At 41.6% G+C, this 20026-nt stretch overlaps 2 protein-coding genes across 2 annotated transcripts in view; both read right to left on the reverse strand.

Moving 5' to 3' along the window:
• cds2 (CDP-diacylglycerol synthase (phosphatidate cytidylyltransferase) 2) overlaps positions 1–7248 on the reverse strand; it is a 23364-nt gene extending 16116 nt beyond the window's left edge. The window contains exons 1-3 of the mRNA XM_015049107.1: positions 7027–7248; positions 612–751; positions 417–513 (exon numbers count right to left, since the gene is read on the reverse strand). Of these exons, the coding sequence (XP_014904593.1) occupies positions 417–513; positions 612–751; positions 7027–7098 (309 nt within the window). The 5' untranslated portion in view covers positions 7099–7248. The remainder of the gene's footprint in view (positions 1–416; positions 514–611; positions 752–7026) is intronic.
• Positions 7249–13859: 6611 nt separating this feature from the next.
• On the reverse strand, positions 13860–19713 carry neff1 (neuronal intermediate filament family member 1). Its single transcript, XM_015049122.1, has 4 exons — positions 18647–19713; positions 16772–17089; positions 16072–16196; positions 13860–14796 (listed from the first exon to the last, which is right to left on the reverse strand). Exons 1-4 carry the CDS (start codon positions 19391–19393, stop codon positions 14424–14426), a joined length of 1563 nt encoding a protein of 520 aa, XP_014904608.1. The 5' UTR covers positions 19394–19713; the 3' UTR covers positions 13860–14423.
• Positions 19714–20026: the final 313 nt, after the last annotated feature.

Consider the following 20026-nt stretch of genomic DNA (forward strand, 5'->3'; position numbering starts at 1 on the left):
GAAACTAATCAATAATTATTGTTATCGACCGATATGCAACGCTTGTATCATGATACGTTTTCCAGTCATATCGTCTAGTCCCAGTATCCTCCTGTTCCTGTGACTTCAGCAGTTTGTAATGCGATGCCCAAATTTTATCAGATTTTGAGGATCTTCATGCTGCCTGGAGAAAACCAACTCATTTATTCTGTGTGGTGCAGCTGGTTAGTCCCATAAACAAATTCACACGTTTGCATGTGAATGGGTGAGGCCGGGTCAGGGGCTTTTCTTACTGGTTTCATATTTCGTAACTCCAGCAGGTGGAACTACCAGGCCTCTGTTCTGCTGCTCAAAGTGAAGGCTGAGCACGTCCAAGACGGTTTGATCTGCAGTTTCTAATTTTTGATGAAAACTCCAGAGGTTTGGTTGGTACTCACAATCATCATGAGCACCATGGGGCCCAGGTAGATGATAAAGAAGAAGAAGGAGATCATGGCTAGTGTTAGGATGCCTCGTACCCACCAGTTCTTCCATCTACGGGGAAAAAACAAACAAACAAAAAAAGGTTTCAGCTTAAAAAAGCGCATCCAGAACAACACGGAGAACTAAATGTGTCCGACTCTGAGGGTGACCTTGAGGAGAGTCCAGACAGGGCCTTGTTGAGAACCTCGGGGGTGTCGTCAGGAGGGACCGGCACCTCGGGGACTCCCGAGTCCACCTTGGACTCTTCGGAGACGCCATCTTTGTCTGCTTTCAGCCCGCTGTCTGAGCCCTTTGAACACACACACACACACACACACACACAGGGGAGACATAAAACAGGCGTGAAGGCCATCAATGTTGACCTTTTTGGATTTAGAAAGCCTTGACACTAAAGAATCATATTACAAATGACAATGTTTTTTAAAAGCAATGGGGCTATGATTGCTGTTCCATGTGGGCCATACAGTTGTCCAGTAGAAGAGTAATAAATTGTTCTTATCACTTTAGACTGTTATCAGAATAGTACAACAAAATATTGTGATAAAACTTTAAGTTCATATCTCTCAATCCTAGAAACTCTCAGCTTAAAGATGTTTCATTGGTTTATTTGGAACAGTCCACCGAGCGACCGCAGCAGGTTATTTCTTACACTACACAGTATGAAAACAGAATGTTTTAGCAAAAACAGGCGACTAACTGGGATGCTACACATCACAAATAGTAAACCGTAGATGGTTTACTATTTACAACAAAAGCACACACTTCTAATATTTTAGACTAACAACTGTTGCTTTTGTAGCTATAATAGCTCCAGTTAGCATGCTAGCTCTAGAACTTTGAACAGTCAGCCATGTGACGCAGGACAGGAAAGTGCGGACGTTCAGTTAAAATGTTTTTATTTCTGACCAAAAAAAAAGTCTCGTACATGGAAAGAAGCCATGGAGCTAAAAGCAGGTCTGGTTTTATCAGTGAGTCTGTGTCTGATGTTTGCGCTCCAGTTACTGGCCTGCTGGGGATTACGCTACTGGCAACAATGTCCCATTAATCACATTTTCTCCTTTTTTGGCGTGTAATTGGACTAGAGGCAGGTGACGGCCTGGACAGGTTATCATCACAGAGCAACACAGAGACACACAAGACCGACAGCCGTGCATGCAAAACCAACTGACCTCATTCTGCCTGTCGTCTTCATTTCTGCTACTGAAAGGAATGGGCCTTACTGGGAAAGTTTTAATTCGACAAACCAGTCAATTTACACAAAGAATAAAAAAAAGTGAAGACTGGAAGTGGGCTGTTGTGTTCAGAGAATTACAACTTTCCATGATGAATCTCATAACTTTCTACATCAAATCTCAAATGTTATATATTGATAAAGTTAAAAGCTAGCTAAAGAGAAGCTAATATGCAGAACTATGAGAGGGAAAAACACTTAAAGACATATGGAGCATGCGTCGTTACCATATACAGTATACACAGTGTTTATTTTGAGACGAAAGTGAGAAGAAAGTGTTTTGTTCAGACTGAAATCTAGTTTAACAAATGAATGACATGGGATTGTCCATCAGCTTCAATAAGCCAGAGGAAGCACTAAAATTAGCCAAGCAGACCATCAGGGCAGCGCTGTGCGTGGGAAGCGAAGCGCCGACAGAGAATTTCCCTCCATATTGTTGAGCTATCAGAGCCGTATGTTGACTGAACGAGGCCTTAATGAAACACAGAGACGGTGTCACTCCAAGGTTAATAAATATGAATTATGGATGTCTGTACACCCAGAGGGAAGCCCTGCATCTTAATGTTACGGGATTTGTTTGTCTAATAATGGAAATTTATGTCAGTTTAAGGAAAATACGTATCAAAACAACATTATGCAATGTCCCGTAGAGCGCACGCACACGCGCACACGCGCACACACACACAGTCGCTAAACCCTTTTCCATGTGCTGGTTTCTATGGAGACAATATCTGCCATTCAGGATGCTGGAGTTAAAAATAGGAACCCCTTTCAATTTATACTCTCCTCCCCTTTCATGTTGTCATGTCTCTCTTCTTTTTTTCTTAAGTGACCAATCCATTAGCAAATGCTGCATCCTGAAACCATCAACGCCTTCTTCCCAGATCAATCTGGAAACCAATAAACTGGCTCATATTTGACATGCTTTAATTGAAATACTAATTATTCAATTTCTTTCATAACTTTAAACCGTCTCATTTCAAATTTGTCAAGAGAAAAATAAAACGAACCACCACCGAGAGTTTCTTCATTTGTTTGGTCGACGTCCTTCAGCGCAAATTTTTAATTACAGAGTCCACCGCTGTTGCCGGAGCACAATGCATGCTGGGTGGTGATGATTAGGCATTTCAGTCAAGTTAAATTAGTGAGCTACCAGCAGTAAATATACTGATCCCCTCCCACGTGAAAAGCTTCCTGAAGACCCACAGCTGTGTGCTCAGTGTGACACTCAACCTCAAAGCAACCTAGAATTTAATTTTGATGATTTTGGGCTCGTTTCTTAGTAACTCTGTCTTAGGAATAAGAGTTTCTTCTGTACACTGGACTGTAGTTCTTGATTAATTTCATCTCTGATTTGTTTTATTTTCCCTAGAGTTGCAATTATTTTTCCCCTCAAGACAGCTTTACATGCGTCCCATCTTTGTCTTTATATTCATGGCTCATCTCAAATGTGACCCTTTGGGATATTAAGGTTGCCACCCCCCTTCTACCACCTGATTTATGTGATGCACTAAATACCCGATTAAAGCCCATTCTTTTAAGTTTACTATGCTCTACCTGTGAGAGATGAGTTTCCTGGAAGAATACTACTTCTGCTTTTTCTTTTTTCCTAATATTTTCGCCCTTTTTATTGGGTTATGAACTCCTTTTACATTATAAGTTGTGATTCTAAGAGGTGATAATGAAGCCATAGATTGCATATTGCTGGATATTCAGAACGAGTAAAATAAATGTTTACATTCTTTATCTCCCCTTTAACCTCTCGGAAGCCATAACCATTTTCTTGATGTGATTCTCTTAGCTCTTGGAGAATAGTTTGTAGATTAGCTGTCTCATTAGCTGAGTCGTTAGCCGCTAATGATGCTTCAGAGTCCGAAAGGCTAGCCATGTCTTCTTCGTTTGTTTCTTCTTCTCTTAACATCGATTTTCGGGACAACAGAGTGCTCCTTGATTTGGAATTGGGCATTCCGGCTCACTTTTAAGTTTATTTTATATCCCGCATTTGTAAATAACCTTTGCTTTTTAAAATTTGTTGGGGAGCCACCTGGTTAAGCTGTCGTCATCTTGCTTGCTCACCCGGAAGTCCGGCCTGCCATGTTTTTGAATTTAAAAAAATATTTACAGTTGACAGAAAATATCACTAGGTAATTATGTGGTATTATTCACAATACCTAAACACCAAATATAAAGTCTTAAAAAAACAAGGCGAGCATTAAAAAACAAACCTAAACCAAATAAACAAGCAACGCTCAGCCTGGCAGGGGGAAGTAAAGTCTGGTGGCCCGCCAGGCTTATAGTACACTTCGGGAAACCCTGTCTAAGAAGAGGTAACACATAATAATTTAATTTAAATGAAAAGAAAACAGTGCTTTAAAGCGTTTTTTTTTTTTTTAATAAAACGAGCTGCAGAGTTCAAACTTTAGTCAGGCGCTGCTTTATCTAGCCTGACTAGACTAGATGTCATTCTAGATACGGATGTGTGGCAACACTGAGGACCTGTTGAAAGACATCAAGTTTGCACTCACCACAACATGTGATCTGGTTAAACTAACACTGCAGCGCCTACAGTGGAATGGCTTAGATCAAATGGAAAAACAAAACTAAAAAAAATTACTCATTTTCAAAAAGGTCTAGTCAAAGTCAAAAGTGGAATTTCAATTGAGAACATGTGGCAAGATAAAAAAAAAAAACATGTAGTTCTAAAAGCAGCAGCAGTTAGAAGTTAGGGCTGCAAGTAATTGATTATTCTTTTAATTACTCTGATGATTAATCGTGTTAATTTGGTGCATTCTGCACTTTTTTCATTTAACCACTTCAGCCTTTTTATGTGACCTTAAAAATATATAAAAAGATAAAACATTTTAGCACCTATAATGCATTTGATAGGGTTTTTTTTAAGTGAACACTTCATCAACGTAACAAAAGATGCATCTGCAGCTGCTAAAAATAAAATAAAACACTAAAAGCTCAGCTCTTTCGGCTTGACAGACATCAATACAGTGTCGTTCTGATTCGGTGATTGTTTTACTTTTGGATAAACCAATCAGAAATCGGATAGCAAAAAGTGCTGAACAGGAGATTTTATTTTCTGAATTTGAACCAGGTGAAGCTAAAACTAGGAGTTTTTAGTAGAAGAAAATAAGTTATTTTTTATGCTAAATGCAAAATGTATAGATTTTTTTTGTATAGTTTTGGTTTAATTACTGCTGAGTGTGTTGTTTTTTCAGAAAATGGCCTTTTTTGAGTCTGTACACTCCAACTAATAATTACGATGATTTAATAATCGATTCATCGCAATTGTTTCGTTCCCAGTTGTAATACAGGTACGGTTGCATAATATGTACGGGACAATTCGCAAGCTGATTTTCCAACTTGCAACATGAACCCAAATTAACTTCCTTTCCCGAGGGTCCGACAGCTGACGCCACAGGAATCCTGCTCGTGGTGTTTTCGACCGTCATCAACAATAAGAGAGACAATACTAAACAACAGCGATCTTCAGTGCTGATTGAGATTTTAATAAATGTAGAAGTACAATGTGTGAATAATGTCTTGAACCAGGCAGACTAAATATAAAACCATCTCTGGAGTTGCATCAGTGGAGGTCAGAACCATCGAACCGGCTGATGGTCTCCACAGACCCTCCCTCAGCCCTGGTACTGAAATAGCCCTCACTGTTTGGTGGCGACTATAAGGAGAAGCTCTGGGTTGGGAAACTCTGCCGTCTTTCAGGAAATCCTATTGTTTGAATAAGATTGTCATGCTAGAAATACTTTATATGACATAACAAAGCGCCTTCTGGATAGCTAAAATTAATGACCGAACAATTACATTACGTTACAAACATTACATTACAAACATTACGTTAGATTATTGTTTGTTTTAAATGTGTCTTAATTATATTGTTACATAACATACCTTAAATACTTTAGGCGGCAAAAACACAGCAATATTTTTTGTTGTAGGTATGATGCAAGTTTGTTTAGTTGCAATTTGGAGGATTTTTTTATTTTTGCTTCAGTGATGCAGAAACAACAAAAAAATTGCTTTATTTTACAATAAACATTTTACAGTTAATGTGGTTCAATTTTCTATTTTCTATGGGGGGAATACACTATTATTCATATCTTAAATTCAGGTACCTTCATTTATGTTCCATCAATTCACAATAAATGTCATCTGAAGGCACTTTACAGTATAAATAAATAAAGTCATAAAGAGAAACTTGTGTTGGCTAAAATCAGAATCAGCACATCAGAGCTTTGTAAGAAATAGGTGATTGGTAGTCAGGGACAAAATCTATGATCAGTGCATCTGTAATCAAAAACATAAAACTATTTTGGATTTTTATTACAATAGCCATAAAAAAATAATATCAATATTAATAATGTTTGATGTTTTAGACAATGTAAAAGCAAATATATGGAAACATTTTTGTTGTTATTGTTGTTTATTCTGTTCTAGAACTAGTCTTAACTATAACCAAAATGCACTTTTTCCAGGTATTTCTACTTTCTGAGTTTAGACAGAATTAGGAGCAGAGAAGAAGACAGGAAACCAAGTTGATTAAACTGGGCGGGGCCGCTTTAGCTGCTCTCTGTGATCACGCGCCTCTAAACGGATCCATACCGCCGTCACTCCGGCGCCACGCCCCTTTATTGACTCGGATTAGGCATTAAGACACAGTCATCAGACTGGACAGTGTGAACACAAAACGCTTTCATAGCCCTTTAATGCGAATGAAGCGTGAATTGCATCATGCTTTGCAACACTATGATGTAGGGTGTTTCTGGAGAAGTCCCACCAGTCAGGCTAAAGCTTCAAGCCCAGGCAGGCTAATGTTTCTCCAGGCACTAACCGTCTCACCAATCAGTTTATTTTAAGCTGTTTCTCCTTGCCAAGCTCAGTATCAAACCAAAAATAAATAAATAAAATAAAAAACACATGCTCCATGATTAATAAAGCCGTCATGACATTCAAAGCTATTTATCTGTGCTTTAGTGTAAAGCATTGGTTAAAAAAACGACCTATTTTGTTTATCAATTTAATGTTTTGATTTTCAGCTATGCTTTTTTTTCCAAGAAACGTTCACTCAGACAAACAGGGGCATCGACTAACGGAGAGTACAATTTGTTAAAACTGGTCATTTATATTTTTGAGCTTCTCGGTGGTTTCGAGTCGTCGAGGGAACAATTAAGATAATTTTCAAAGAGCTCTGCTCTGTAAATGAGATGAAACCAGATGAGCTCGTGAGGCTTGTTTCCAGCCACAGGATAACATCACCCCGCTAAGCGGCTACATGGTGTTAGCATCTGAGCCCAGGCTAGCGTTACCTTGTCCTCTGATGGCTGCTGCTCTAACGGAGGCTCGCCGTCTTTGGCTCCTCGATGCCGCAGCTCTGTCATCTTAGCGGGTGGAAGCCTGACGTTGACGGCCAAGGTCCGGAGGTTCCGACAACAGACTATTTGTTGGATAAACTTCTGGTAAGGTCTAAGCTAAATGTTGCACGGCAACACTTTTCCCCCCCAACTCTCAAAGCGCAAATCAATGACAGGGAGATTTTCCGGTTTTCAAAATAAATGTAACGCAACTTTAAAGTGCTTTACAGTAAAAATAAAAGAACGACGTTGAAAGAATCACGATAAAAACATAAGAACAAAAGTATATGTCACATAAGAGGAAAGGATTCTTGCAGCAGCTTTCTGGATTTTTTTCCCTTTCTTTTACAGAGGCGTATGAATAATATTGAAATGGTCTAACCTACTGAAAATAAAAGCTAATATATTGTATAAATTCATTACACATCTAAGTCTAACATGCACAAAGAAATACTATTGGACATGTTAGTCATAATAGCTAATAAAAAAAAACAACCTTTTCCTTAATTTTGCTAATTCTAGCTAAACTCCAAAACAATTTCTAAAACAGTTTTAGAAGCTGCACATTCTGGTAAAAGCCATAATGCTCCACTTATGAAAGGGCCTCAACCACTTGACACAGACACAGACAACAATACTGAGACGAGTTTTTATTTTACCTACAAGTCAGGACACAATTAAGAAAAAAAAAGTAATTTATTTACTTTTTTCACTTCACATGAACAAGATACAACACACCATTTAACACATTTTTACAATTATACAAAACCAATCTAATGTAAGTTTCACATTAGCTTAAAGTGATAAAGGAATTCAGGTCCAGTTTATTTTGTGTTACACCCCACAGTTATATGTATTGAGAAACATGCCCATGTTTTTAAGGGTTACGGTCATTGTTTGAAGTCTTTAAAATATACTGTCATTTCCACCGTTAACACTAGATGGCGGCAGAAGCTGTATAAAAGGCTCTACGTGTGGATGTGGTCGCTCTGCGGCCTGTTAGCATCCTTCAGACATAAATATTTAACAACCTACCGGTGTTGCAGCAGGACGGGAAGATGAGAGAGCTCTCTGCTGCCCAAATACAACAGCTCGATAGGCTCCGACTGCAAACCGTCTCAATATCTCAATATCCTCCATAACCCACTCATAGAGCAGAATAATTTACAACTAACTAGTTTAGTGCACGAGTTCGACTTTGACAGGTCTTTGCGTTATCAATAATACGGAAGTAAACTTGAAACATTCAAGTATTAGAGAAAAGTCAAAATAGTGACAAAATAGTGAGACAATATGATATAAAATTGTTTTGTTGTTGTTGTTGTTTTTTCATCTAATTTATGGGATTTTTATGTGGATTGTGAATTTCATTAAAGAACAAATATTCCATGTTCAGATGCGTAATTAATCGTATTTCTGCCAATCCTGACGATCTCACCATAAAATCGCTTGTGTTCGATTTTATGGTGAGAGACAGGCTAGCAAGATAAACATGTTGTTTTGTTGTTGTTTTCTGGTCTTTCTTTTCTTATCCACCAGTAGATTCGTGTAAAATCGACTTTGCAAACAAAACGAGCAGCTTCATCGGATGACAACGAGATACCACAGAGAAAACTGTGCAATAATATCACAGCTCTCATACCCGCACCCACCCACCCCACAGATCAGGACTGCAGTGCTTTTAGGTTAAAACTGTCTCGTCCTTTGCTGCAGTGCAATCCCCTTCGCTGCACGCAGTCGTCGTGGCGTGACCGTCAAAGTCCTGCGCTGGACGGCCGCTTCGCTGTTTCTTGCTTCCCGAGGCTCTGAGTCACAGACACGCCAACATGTTTTTGGGCCGGGGCTCCTCAAAAAGAACTGCGGGGCTCTGGGACATCTGCAATGCAGGAATCTAAATTTAGCATCAGAGGTTCGGGGAGAGGAGGAGAAGGAGAGACAGAAGAATAGACGAGAGGACGGGAAACAACGACGGCGCCGGTGTTCTGCAACAGAGGTCCACTTGTTTCACTGCGCCAACTTTTCCCTTAATTACTCAAAACCGCCAGTCCTGTTTGTTTGTGTGAGCTGTGAATTAAAAAAGAAAAAACAAAAACGACAGCTGAAAGCTTCCTGGTACGAAGAAAAACAGTAGAAATCACACAGAAAGTTAGACATGAAGAGCATTAACCGGGTTTCCATTAACCAAATGGCGCAAATTGAAATTACGAAAAATAAATTCGCTTATATAAACAGTAAATTTCTAAAAATAATAATAATAAAAAGTTTCTTAAAAAAAAGTTTCTGAGCTAGGTTGAGGTGTTTTTTTTCGGCCGCATGGAAACCTGTTTTTTACTCACACAAGTCAGTTATCAACAGCCGGATTTTACTACTGGCGAAAACGAGAAAAGGCAAGCGGAAGTAGGAGGATGACGGTTTGTTTGTGTAACCCCCCCGCCCAATTGTAGCTGGCTCTCAGAGCTCTGGCAGCATCACACAGTTAATAAAATGTTGTGTGCCATTCCAACGTGTTGAATCCATAAGTTTTCTGTAAAATCACTGACTAGTTTCCCCAAAATGCCACATTCCAAGCCACTCCAAGCTTGTTGTTCCAACCCCTGAATCAGAGGCCAACGTTTCCTCTGCAGGCTGATTGATGCTAAGCGCTAGCACCATTAGAATTATGAATATACATCCCATGTAGCTGTTTACATCTGTCACTGCCATGATTTTTAATGACTTATCCTGTGAACAAGCTTGTTGACACAAAGTTCTAATTTAATTTCTAATTTAATGGCAACACTGCAACTGTGTAATTGTGTTTTTTTATGTTTTTTTTTGTTTTTTTTACATTAGCAGAATATAGACAAAGATTTGTAATGGAAACACAACTAGTGCAGGTGTTTTAGTCTCCACAAAAGGAGAAACTCAACATCTCCAGACTGCAGCAGGAACGCTGCGCTGCGGTTTTATGGCTTCATCTCAAATTGTCCCTGGAGAACAGAGCGGAGGGAGAGGTTCCATTATGTATGCACCTGCATAACAACAAAATCTGCTGACAGCTGCAGCTGAGGATGCACAGCAGATGAAGGACGAGCCCACAGAAGGTCCAGCCAGGACCACCGGCCCCCTGCGGAGCTGATCAGACTCTAATTTTCAGTAAACATGCTCTCTGAACCGGTCTGTGCTGAGTCGGGACTTTCTGTGTCACTGCAGGGAGGCGACTGTCAATAAATGTGGACTCAGACAGCAGAGCAGACTGCTGACAGAAGCACCGCTTCCCGTCCTCCTTAAGGGATCCAGGGTGTGGTCCGAGGCTTTCTGTTGGTTTCATCCCGGCGTCCTGCAGATTCAGGTCCAGATCTTCATCCATGTCCCGGAGGGAAATTAATTTTACAGCAAGTCACAGTGAGAACAAAAGAAACAACAACAATTAATATTTACCTATTCAAGACATGGCACTAAATTCCCCTGCTTTCAACTGGTGGAGGTTAAAAGCTCGAAAACTTGTCGATCAAAAACATAAGAGTGCCAGTGTGACTAAAAAGGTGAACAATAAATAAACCAATTAATACACAATACTTAATCTGAAATCCCTCAATAAGAGGCAAAAGAGACAATTCAAATTATTTACAATTACAAACTGTTCCCATCAACTACAAGAGTAACAACTTCACATAATCAAGAACCGGATGTTACTACTGGCGAAAATCATGAAGAAGACGACAGGAAGTGGTAGGAGGACGATGATGCGGCATGTTTTTTATAAATGACTTATCACGTGAACTACGTTATTCATGTGTGATTTTAATTGCGTTTTTTATTTAATGGAAACACGGCAATTGCAAAGCTCTGTTTTTTCGACAGTTGCGTAATATTGACAAAGTTGTTTTGTGCACATTGGTAATGGAGACGCAGATACTAACAGATGGAGTAGAATTAGCTTGTTTTCAAAGTGTGAGAGTCGAAAAGGTCACAAATTCAGACATTCACAATTTCTGATAAGGCAGTTTTTATCTCTTACACCAAGATTTCCTGACAAGCAAATCAAAGTAAAAGTCAACATAGATCCAAGATAAAATTTATAAGATTATACACATCAGAGTTCTGTCTAAGTTGAGTTTTGCCATTTTCTGAAGATACAAAATACTTTGTCGCAAAGTATTTCTGTGTTTGCATGAAACTTCGGCTTATTGCAGCAAAGTTTATTTCCTTCAGTGATAAAAAGGAGTTTCAGGTTCACTCCCACTTTGACTGGAATAATTTGATAGTCAATAATTTCTTAATACCAATAAAAAATGCTACTTTCACTGTCAGATTATTTCACTTATAAGAACTTGTTACAAGTGAAATAACCTGTCAGTGCAAATAGTACTTATTTCATCAATAGGAGTTACTTACAGAAAACAAACTCCTGCATCTGGCTGAAAAGTTGAGTTAGCCTCAGTTTAAGTGTACTAAGATATTTACATCTAGAAAGTGGAACAAAAACACTGTAAGATTTTTTAGCTCTAGTGGCCTTTATTTGAAAGTAGTTAAACAGGAAAGAGAGTAATGAGAGAGGGGGAAGACATGCAGCAAATGTCACCAGGCCGGGAATCGAACCTGCGACCACCACCACAAGGACCAAGGCCTCAATACGCGGGTTGTGCTTTGCCCCTGCACCACCACAGCATCCAAGATTTTGTGTTTTTGCAGTGCAGGTGTGATAATCGAGATCTGAATGCTTTTACTTACAAATTCATTCCTACCTGCACTTAATGAAAATGTACTTAGATCTGTTTATTGCTAAAAACAAACACTCTCCACTGTACCAAAGAAAACTAAGAACACAAAAAGTAGCATAGTCACAAAGAAAAAAAAATCAGGTTGTGATTAAGTTGTTGCTTTGGACAGCTATGCTGGTGCTGGAACCTGCCATCCATCTGGCTCCATCCGGTGTGGGCGCCGGCAGACAGGAGCAGGGATGAGGCAGCAGGAACAGCCTGAAGACTTTATCCAGCTTGCTCAGGAGCTATCGACTGCAGCCTGTGAGGTAATGATGCAGGCTGTGGAAGGAGCTAGACTGGAAAAATAATTTCTCAACAATTTCCTGCCTTTTTCTTGCTCTGCCATGTGCAGTGGGTAAAATGAGTTTACAAAGTTGGTTAGGAGTTTGTGTTAGAAAGGCGTGCCGCTAAGAAAATAAACAGAACAGGTTTCAAAAAGTAACACAACTCAGTCTGTGTTAATTGATTAAAATGATGTGAAATGCAAAAAGTAGCTGCTCTCTTATTGATTTATCCAGAATTACCTTCCCCCCACCCCACTTGGTCCTACTAGTTGTATGATACGTTGTCAGTGTGTGTGGACTGAAAATTACCTCCGCTGTCCAAAAACTGTGGTTCATCACAGTGAAATTCTGTATCAACAAGAGAGATAATATGTTCACACAACCGGGTTTGGGTCATTTATTCCTGAAAAGCGACAGTGTTATGTAAAATTTACTCTTTTTTTTGCTCACATCTTTCAGTGAACGACTCAGGAATCGCTCCATAAAAAAAAAAAAAATATATATATATCATCCTGCGAATTTCCGGAAGTTCTTGTCAGTTCTTGTTAGCTGGTAGTGTTTAGTCACTACTTGCCACATTCTTTCAGACTAAACTAGATCAGTCATATCACTACATGGCGTTTAAATAAATTAGATGAAAACAGCTTAAAAAAAATTCTTTTGTAAAACGTTTTAATATTTTTAATCGTTTTTATTCAACTATAAACACAAATAGAGTGGAGAAAAGTTTTGTTTATTAAATGTCTTTATTTGGCTTTGAGAGGAAACAGCAGCATGTACAATCACAGTTGTTTAGCAGAATCTGGAAAGTGTCAGCAACTCCTCTGTCGTACCGGGAACAAGTGAAGTTCAGGTGGAAACAAGTTTTATTTTACTTTCTTTTATGGTTAAGGCAAGGTTTTTTTTCTTCTTCTTTCTTTTAAATGTAATTTTATTTCTTTAACTGAGCACAAAACAAGCAAAAAGTCTTTCTCATCCAGCTAATATTCAAGCTCCAGGTATCAGGCCATGCATTCAAACCAGTTGCTTGATTCATTTGCCAAAACAAAACCTGGGAAGACAAACGAAGAACAGCAGCGATGAAAAACGTCTCAGGGCAGCGTGAGAGAAAGTTATGGTGAATATAGCCCTTATTTATGACTCTACACCTCAAAACCCATCATCTAACCCACTCTTTATATATCCAGCTTAACTAAACAAAGGGGCTACTGTGTTAACATGAGATTAAAAAGAAAATGCTTTTCTTTTTCAGTGGTATGTAGCAGATTCTTCTTGACAAATGAATCAATCAAAGGTAGGGATCGGTTATAATCCCCTGCCACCCAAAAGAAATACACAGAGCAGCAGTTAAAGCTTCACATTTTCATCCACATGGATGCACACAGCAGCAGCGCTCCTCCTCTCTTACACACTGCCCAGCCTCACACACACACACACACACACACACACACACACACACACACACACACACACACACACACACACACGCACACACACACCTACACACACACACACACACACACACATGCACCCACGCACGCACGCACACACACACACACACGCACACACACACACACACACACACACACACACACACACATCTTTCTCCAGGCTCAGGCTGCAATAAATAAAAGCGGGACGAACGCAGAACTGAGTGGACTGAAATGAGTCGGAGCGCTTGAAATGTGGGTTTGGGGGGGGGGGAACTAAATCATAACCCACATGGAAGCATTCTTTGTTTTTCTGCTAGTATTTCTGCCTTAAAGCTGACATTCACATTCAGGACCGAGCTGGTGGGGGGTCGGGTGCTCTATGATAAAATCCTTCCCCAACTTGTATATGTAGAAATAAAATAGCACCATAATAGTTGGACTGGCTGCTTCACATGCTCCAGGATCTGTGCGTTTGTCTTTCAAAGTCTGTGTGCTGACTGCGGTGTTACCTCTGAGGCTGGCTCGCTGTTTGCTAATGTGAATATGGATCATCTGTGGCACATAACGCAGGAGGAAACATTCACACCTGCTTCTCATTTTTTACCTTATTGTGGTAAACATGCTAGTAGCCCTCTGTACTTCAGAGACGTGGAAACGGTGGATAGTGGACTGAATAAATACTTGCTACCATTTTACAGCTCACTAATGCTATACTTCTCCTTCTAAAGTGATCCCGTCTGACCCGGTGTGGACGTGGCAGGCATTTGGAGCAGGTGGATGTGTGTGGATGGGTGGGGGAAGCTCGGAGGGTGATGTGAACAGGAAGCAGACCCAGAGGTGATCGGTGGGATGAGAGATGAGTTATTGATGCTGATGACGACACAAACTGTTTAGCTCTTGCTGCTCTTCCCGGTGGAGCTCTCCTTCTCCTTCTCTTTCTCCTTTCCCTTCTCCCCCTTTTCCTTTGGCTTCTCCTCTTCCTCCCCCTCTTCTTCTTCCTCCTCCTCTTCCTCTACTCCCCCCTCACCTTCCTCCTGCTCCTCTGCCTCTTCTCCCTCCTCGCCCTCCTCCTCTCCCTCTTCCTCTTCCTCCTCCTTCTCCTCATCTTCTCCTGCCTCCTCTTCCTCCTCTTCCGGCTTGGGCTTCCTGTAAGCTCCGAGGGCGTAGGCGCGGGCCGATGTGTAGGACAGACCGGGATAGCCAGACTGGACCATGGCGCTGCCCACCGAGCTGAGGCGGCACTCCTCACCTTCCAGAAGCTTCCTGTACAGACAGAGAGGCAAACAGGTGAGGAGGGGGAGGACGACGTCTCCCTGCAGCCTGGATTTGGAGTGTTCCTCATCTCAGTATGTTTCAAAAGAAGAATACAACTGTCATGTGACGATGTTACCTTCAGTAGTTATAAAAATCCTATATGTATTAAATATGACTTAAAAGAAATTTCACTTCGTAATCAAACGCCTGGAAATTGGGCCTCTATCTCTTTAACAAATTCCACCTTCCTGAAACTCCACCTTCAGGAAGTCGTCACAACATGGCTCCTCTAGAAATTCTTTAACAACGTTTTTACCAGCATTGCACTGAGAATTTGCTCCTATAATGAGCTCAGTAGATGCACTTTTCCACCAGGTGTTTGCTAATTGCTGCTGGCTAGTCTGAAGGAGCTGAGTGGGAGAGTCATGGGGGAGGGCTGCTCTGTGAGGCGGAAACTTGGAAACTGCAGTTCTGAGGAGGAGCTGTGCCTCAAAGGTGGAGCTAGGTCCACCCAAGTGTTTTGCACAGCTGAATGGTTATCATGTGAGATTAAAGGGTTTCCTAAACATTCAAGAAAGAATCAAAGCAACACTCCAGGTATGTTTTTGATGAGACATTATAACATGGTGTAAAGCTACAAAAAAGTCAATTCTAAATAATACTGATCCTCTAAAAATGTAGCAGCAAAGGTAAAAGTAAAATTGTGTCCATAACCAGGATGTCTCAATTGTAATTAATTACAAATTCATATCTAACTTTGCAAGCTTGGAAAATACAACTGATAAGCAGCTTATAAACAAACCATATCATAAATAATGAAAGAACAAGTGTCCCAAAAATATTCCACAGCATCTAGCCAAATATTAATTGTTGATGAACTGTTGTTGTTGTGATTTTTTTCCACACTGCCTCTCAGGTCTTTGCTTTTATGGGCCACTACTTGTTTCAGTTGAGAACAATGACAAAACTGAACAAAACCGGACCACACATCACCTCAAGTAATAAAAAACATCACATAAAAACAAAAAATGGGAGGATCACATAATTCACAAGTACAATCAATAGAAATCAGTTCTACTTGGCTTACATACTGAACTTAATTGGTAGGAACCTTAAAAAATGTATTGTAGAATAATCCATCCTCACAAATACAACGCTAACCTGCAACCATTACTTCCTGCTGTTTTAAGTTCTTATCTAAACAATAAACCATGTAAAGGAACCATTAATGCTTTGTAAGGGATATGGATCGGTTCACTCTCCCTGTAAGGAAACTAATCTGACCTGTAAGCGGCGATCTCGATGTCCAGGGCCATCTTGACATTCAGCAGGTCCTGGTATTCACGCAGGTGACGCGACATCTCTCCCTTGGTGCTCCGCAGGGCAGCCTCCAGCTGCTGGATAGTGTCCTGCACACAACCACAGATACAGAATGAAATCTGGGTCATAATTTAGAAAGGGCTTACAAGGGCGGCAGCCCAGGGCTTCATGTTTTGTGGGGTCCCAAAGACTTTTCTTTTCTTTCTCTGTTTATTTATTTTTACAAAGGTGTGTTTTGAAAACACTGTACTTTATGTAAAACTGACAAGCAGATATCAAGTGAGTTGTATTCATTTTGGGGTATTTTTATGAATACAATATTCAAGTATTTCAAAATTATGAAATTATGGCCAATGTCTTTGGAAACAACATGGAGTTATTGGCCGGGGGACATATTAGACCTTTCATGCATCATTTAATACCTGCTGATATGTAAGACTGTGTGTTAATGGACTGTAATTTGCATTAATACAAAATGTTTTTCTGTAGTGGATAGGGCACCAAAACTGCCTCCAGCCCAGGGGCCCATATCCTCTTAAATCAGGCCCTGACAATAAACTTAAGCTGTTAAGTGATCCTTAATAAAACGCTTTAATCTATGTTGCTAAGTGATTGCCTTTTTACGAACTCACCTCATTCGATAAGCGATAAATAATTCACTTACTTGCATCTCTCCAATTTCATTGTTGTGACGGTCTTCCATCTCGCCAATCTGCCTCTCCAGGGCTTCGTTGTGGCCCCGGAGGGCCTCGATCTCCAGGGTGCGGGCTTGCACCTGCCTGCGGTACTCGCTCAGCTCCTCCTTGGAGTGCTTGATGGCGTCCTGGTTGCGTGTGGCAGCCTCTGTCACAGTGGCAAACTTGGAGCGGTACCACTCCTCGGCCTGGACCTGGTTCCGGGCCGACAGGTTCTCGTACTGAGCCCGGATGTCCTTCAGGGCTGCAGCCAGGTCCGGTTTACTCATGTCCATCTCCACTGACACCTTGAAGAAGGAAAGAGAATAATAATAAGAAGTCCCAGCTGCAACATGAACTCTGAACCCCAAAAAGAATCACCAGACTGCTTCATAGCTGTTATTTCACTGATTTCAGGTTCAAACATTTAGGAAAGTAAAATGTTTCAAAGTCACTGATACTAAATCATAACTTTGCCTATGCCTTTTTCTTAAAAACAAAAATAAAATAAAATAAAATAAAAAAAAATCATATTAACTATTTTAGTTTCACTTGAAAATATACATTCAGAGACTGTTACATCAAACCTCAGGATTAAGACATACATTTTAAATTCAACCATTTTAGCAGTGTGGAGGCATCCCAGGTGACTGTTTAAGGATGCATGAGGTGAGCTGTATGCTGATCCACTGAGCTGATGCAGGACAGATGGATGGGCTGCTGACTCAAACTCCCTCTGCTGCAGAAAACTGCAGTCGACATCTTGTATAGCTATCATCCCTTCCCTGCAGGGCAATGTAAAAACTGGACTAATTTACCCAGCATCCATTACTGCTTAATCACTGACTAATTTAGCTAACTGTAGCGCATATTGTCACTTTTTTTTTGTCACATTCTGCCTGTGACAAAACTAGACTATTTTGCCTAGTTTATATATATATAAACTAGGCAAATTTTTACAGATGAAATTTTTTTCATCTGTAAATTTCTGAGCTGTGCTGCTGTCGCTTGAAATGGAGTCGCATACTCCACACAGTCTGCGCCCCGTCGTCCCAGAGGACGACCACACCCCTGGATTTACCAGTTATTATTCCGGATTGTATCCGCGCTTTAAACCCTCTGACATTAATCAACGAGTACGACCACTTATTAAATCTCCCTCGTTGTTACTTTATCGATTTAACAACTTTTAAAGCTATTTGTCTCATTATATAGAACGTTACGCGCGACGTAGCAGGATATGAAAATGGTAAAATTCATGTAAATTGTAAACTGATTGTGTCAAGTTAACGATTTTTTGATTAAAGGAGCTGCGTGACGCGGCGCGCGCGGCTGCTGCAGCGCAGGTCGCTAGTTCGGAGGAGGGCGGGACAGCGCGTGGTGCTGAAACGGAACTGCAGAGTCATCAATTTCCCAGTGCAGCAGTGCTCATAGTGAAGGACTCAGTAAAGGAAAATGTGTTCAAAACTCCTACAACTTAGACCTCACCTGGTCGCCTTCTTCCTGGTCGCTCGAGCAGGATAATAACGCATGATTTTGGTGGTTAGCTAAGCTAAAGTCATTGTAAAGACCGTGTAAAATATTCTAAATGTGATGTAAACTCGGAGCGCGGTCGGGAATATTAAAAAGTGCGTCACAACGCCGATATATACTAAGACTGGACGTCGATGGGACCTTAACACTGTTTTGGCGAATGCTCGTTTTGAATTAAACCAGAATAATGTGTGGAAAACGGAACCCAAAGAGTTAATTTAGCCCATTAATTTCACCCTAATCTCCTTTCATCCGCATTCAAAACCTTTTATCGCTGTAGGCATTTTCTTTGCACGTTCTTTTTTTCCTTTTTAGCAAGTTTTCTTGTGTACCTGCGTTGCCTGCAGGGATGCCTGCAGCTCCTGCAGCTCCTCTTCATGAACTTTCCTGAGGAAGGCGATCTCGTCCAGCAGAGACTCCACTTTCTTCTCCAGCTCCAGGCGGGCCAGGGTGGCGTCGTCCACGTCCTTCCGGTAGCCCTTCAGGGCGCTCTCCGCCTCCTCGCGCAGCCTGCTCTCCTCATCCAGCTTCTCCCGCACGCGCTCCAGCGTCTCGTTCATCTGGACGCAGTCCAGGTGCATCTGGCTCTTCTCGTGCGTCAGCTCCTCCACGCGCGCCCGCAGCTCGCGGATCTCCTGCTCGTAGAGCTCGTGCAGGCGCGACGGCTCGTTGTAACGCTGGCGCAGCAGCGTCACCTCGGCCTCCAGGACTTTGTTGTGCTGCTCCAGGTTGTGCACCTTCTCGATGAAGGACACGAAGCGGTCGTTGAGGCCCTGCAGCTGCTCCTTCTCGTTGGTGCGGATGATCTTGAGTTCGTTGGTGACGGCGGTGGACTGGGTCAGGTCCATGGCGGAATCCTGGATGGAGGAGAAGACGCGGCCGGGAGCCGCCGTCCTGCGGTAGGTGGCGGAGGAGACCGCGGAAGGGGAGCCATAAGCGCGGTGGCTGCTGCGGTATCCTGCGGAGTGCAGGCGGGACGGGCTGCCGCCGCTAGCCAGACCCACACGACCTGACCGGGGCGCCTCTCCGAAGATCCTGCGATAGGAGCTGCTGCTGTAAATGTCGCTGGAGTAACTCATGTTTCCTTTACTTCAGGGGAAGAGAAAAGAGAGAGGAGAGAGAGAAAGAAAGCGCAACTGTGTGTGCTTGTGTGTTTGTGTATGTGTGCGTATGTGTGTGGAGCTCAGGAGTGTGTGATGGAGAGTGCGCGGGAAGGACAGAAAGTGAGATGCGAGTGATGTCTGGCCCGGACAGGTGCTTTTATAGTCGGGGCTCTGCGGCGCATCATTTGACGCAGCAGCAGCGGAAGACGGGTGGGGGGGAAACCTGCGGGCCTTTGCAGAAAGCCTCCACCCTCCTGGGAGACTCCCAGTCACTCATGCAGCTATTCCCACCTTACACTGCAGTTCCTGAACACACACACACACACACACACACACACACACACACACACACACACACAAACACGCACACATTTTGCAGTCGGGATGTTCTCTCCATTTTTTTTTTTTTTTTGCCAAACTTTTCATATTATAGTGGGGTGCTTATCTCACTGTGATGATCTAGAAGTCAAATCGCAGATATGTTTTTTTTTTTTTTTTACCTTTTCATGTCGCTTTATGATCGACGCTGTCCACTGGCGCTGCAGTTTTCTCTGCTGCCCTGCAGAATGCTAAATGGGATCGATGTGCGCAGCCAGAGCGTGTGGTGGT

Source organism: Poecilia latipinna, unplaced genomic scaffold (assembly GCF_001443285.1).
Source record: "Poecilia latipinna isolate Pla-1442-1.1 unplaced genomic scaffold, P_latipinna-1.0 Scaffold927, whole genome shotgun sequence".
Classification (NCBI taxonomy): Eukaryota; Metazoa; Chordata; class Actinopteri; order Cyprinodontiformes; family Poeciliidae; genus Poecilia; species Poecilia latipinna.

What these genes read in the sequence shown, in the direction of transcription:
- neff1 (XM_015049122.1), bottom strand. Translation starts at nt 19,393, where the DNA reads ATGAGTTACTCCAGCGACATTTACAGCAGCAGCTCCTATCGCAGGATC. An exon ending in CATCCCTGCAGGCAACGCAG is followed by an intron (nt 17,090 to 18,646) that starts GTACACAAGAAA and finishes TCCTTCTTCAAG; the next exon opens with GTGTCAGTGGAGATGGACAT. An exon ending in ATGAAATTGGAGAGATGCAA is followed by an intron (nt 16,197 to 16,771) that starts GTAAGTGAATTA and finishes GGTTGTGTGCAG; the next exon opens with GACACTATCCAGCAGCTGGA.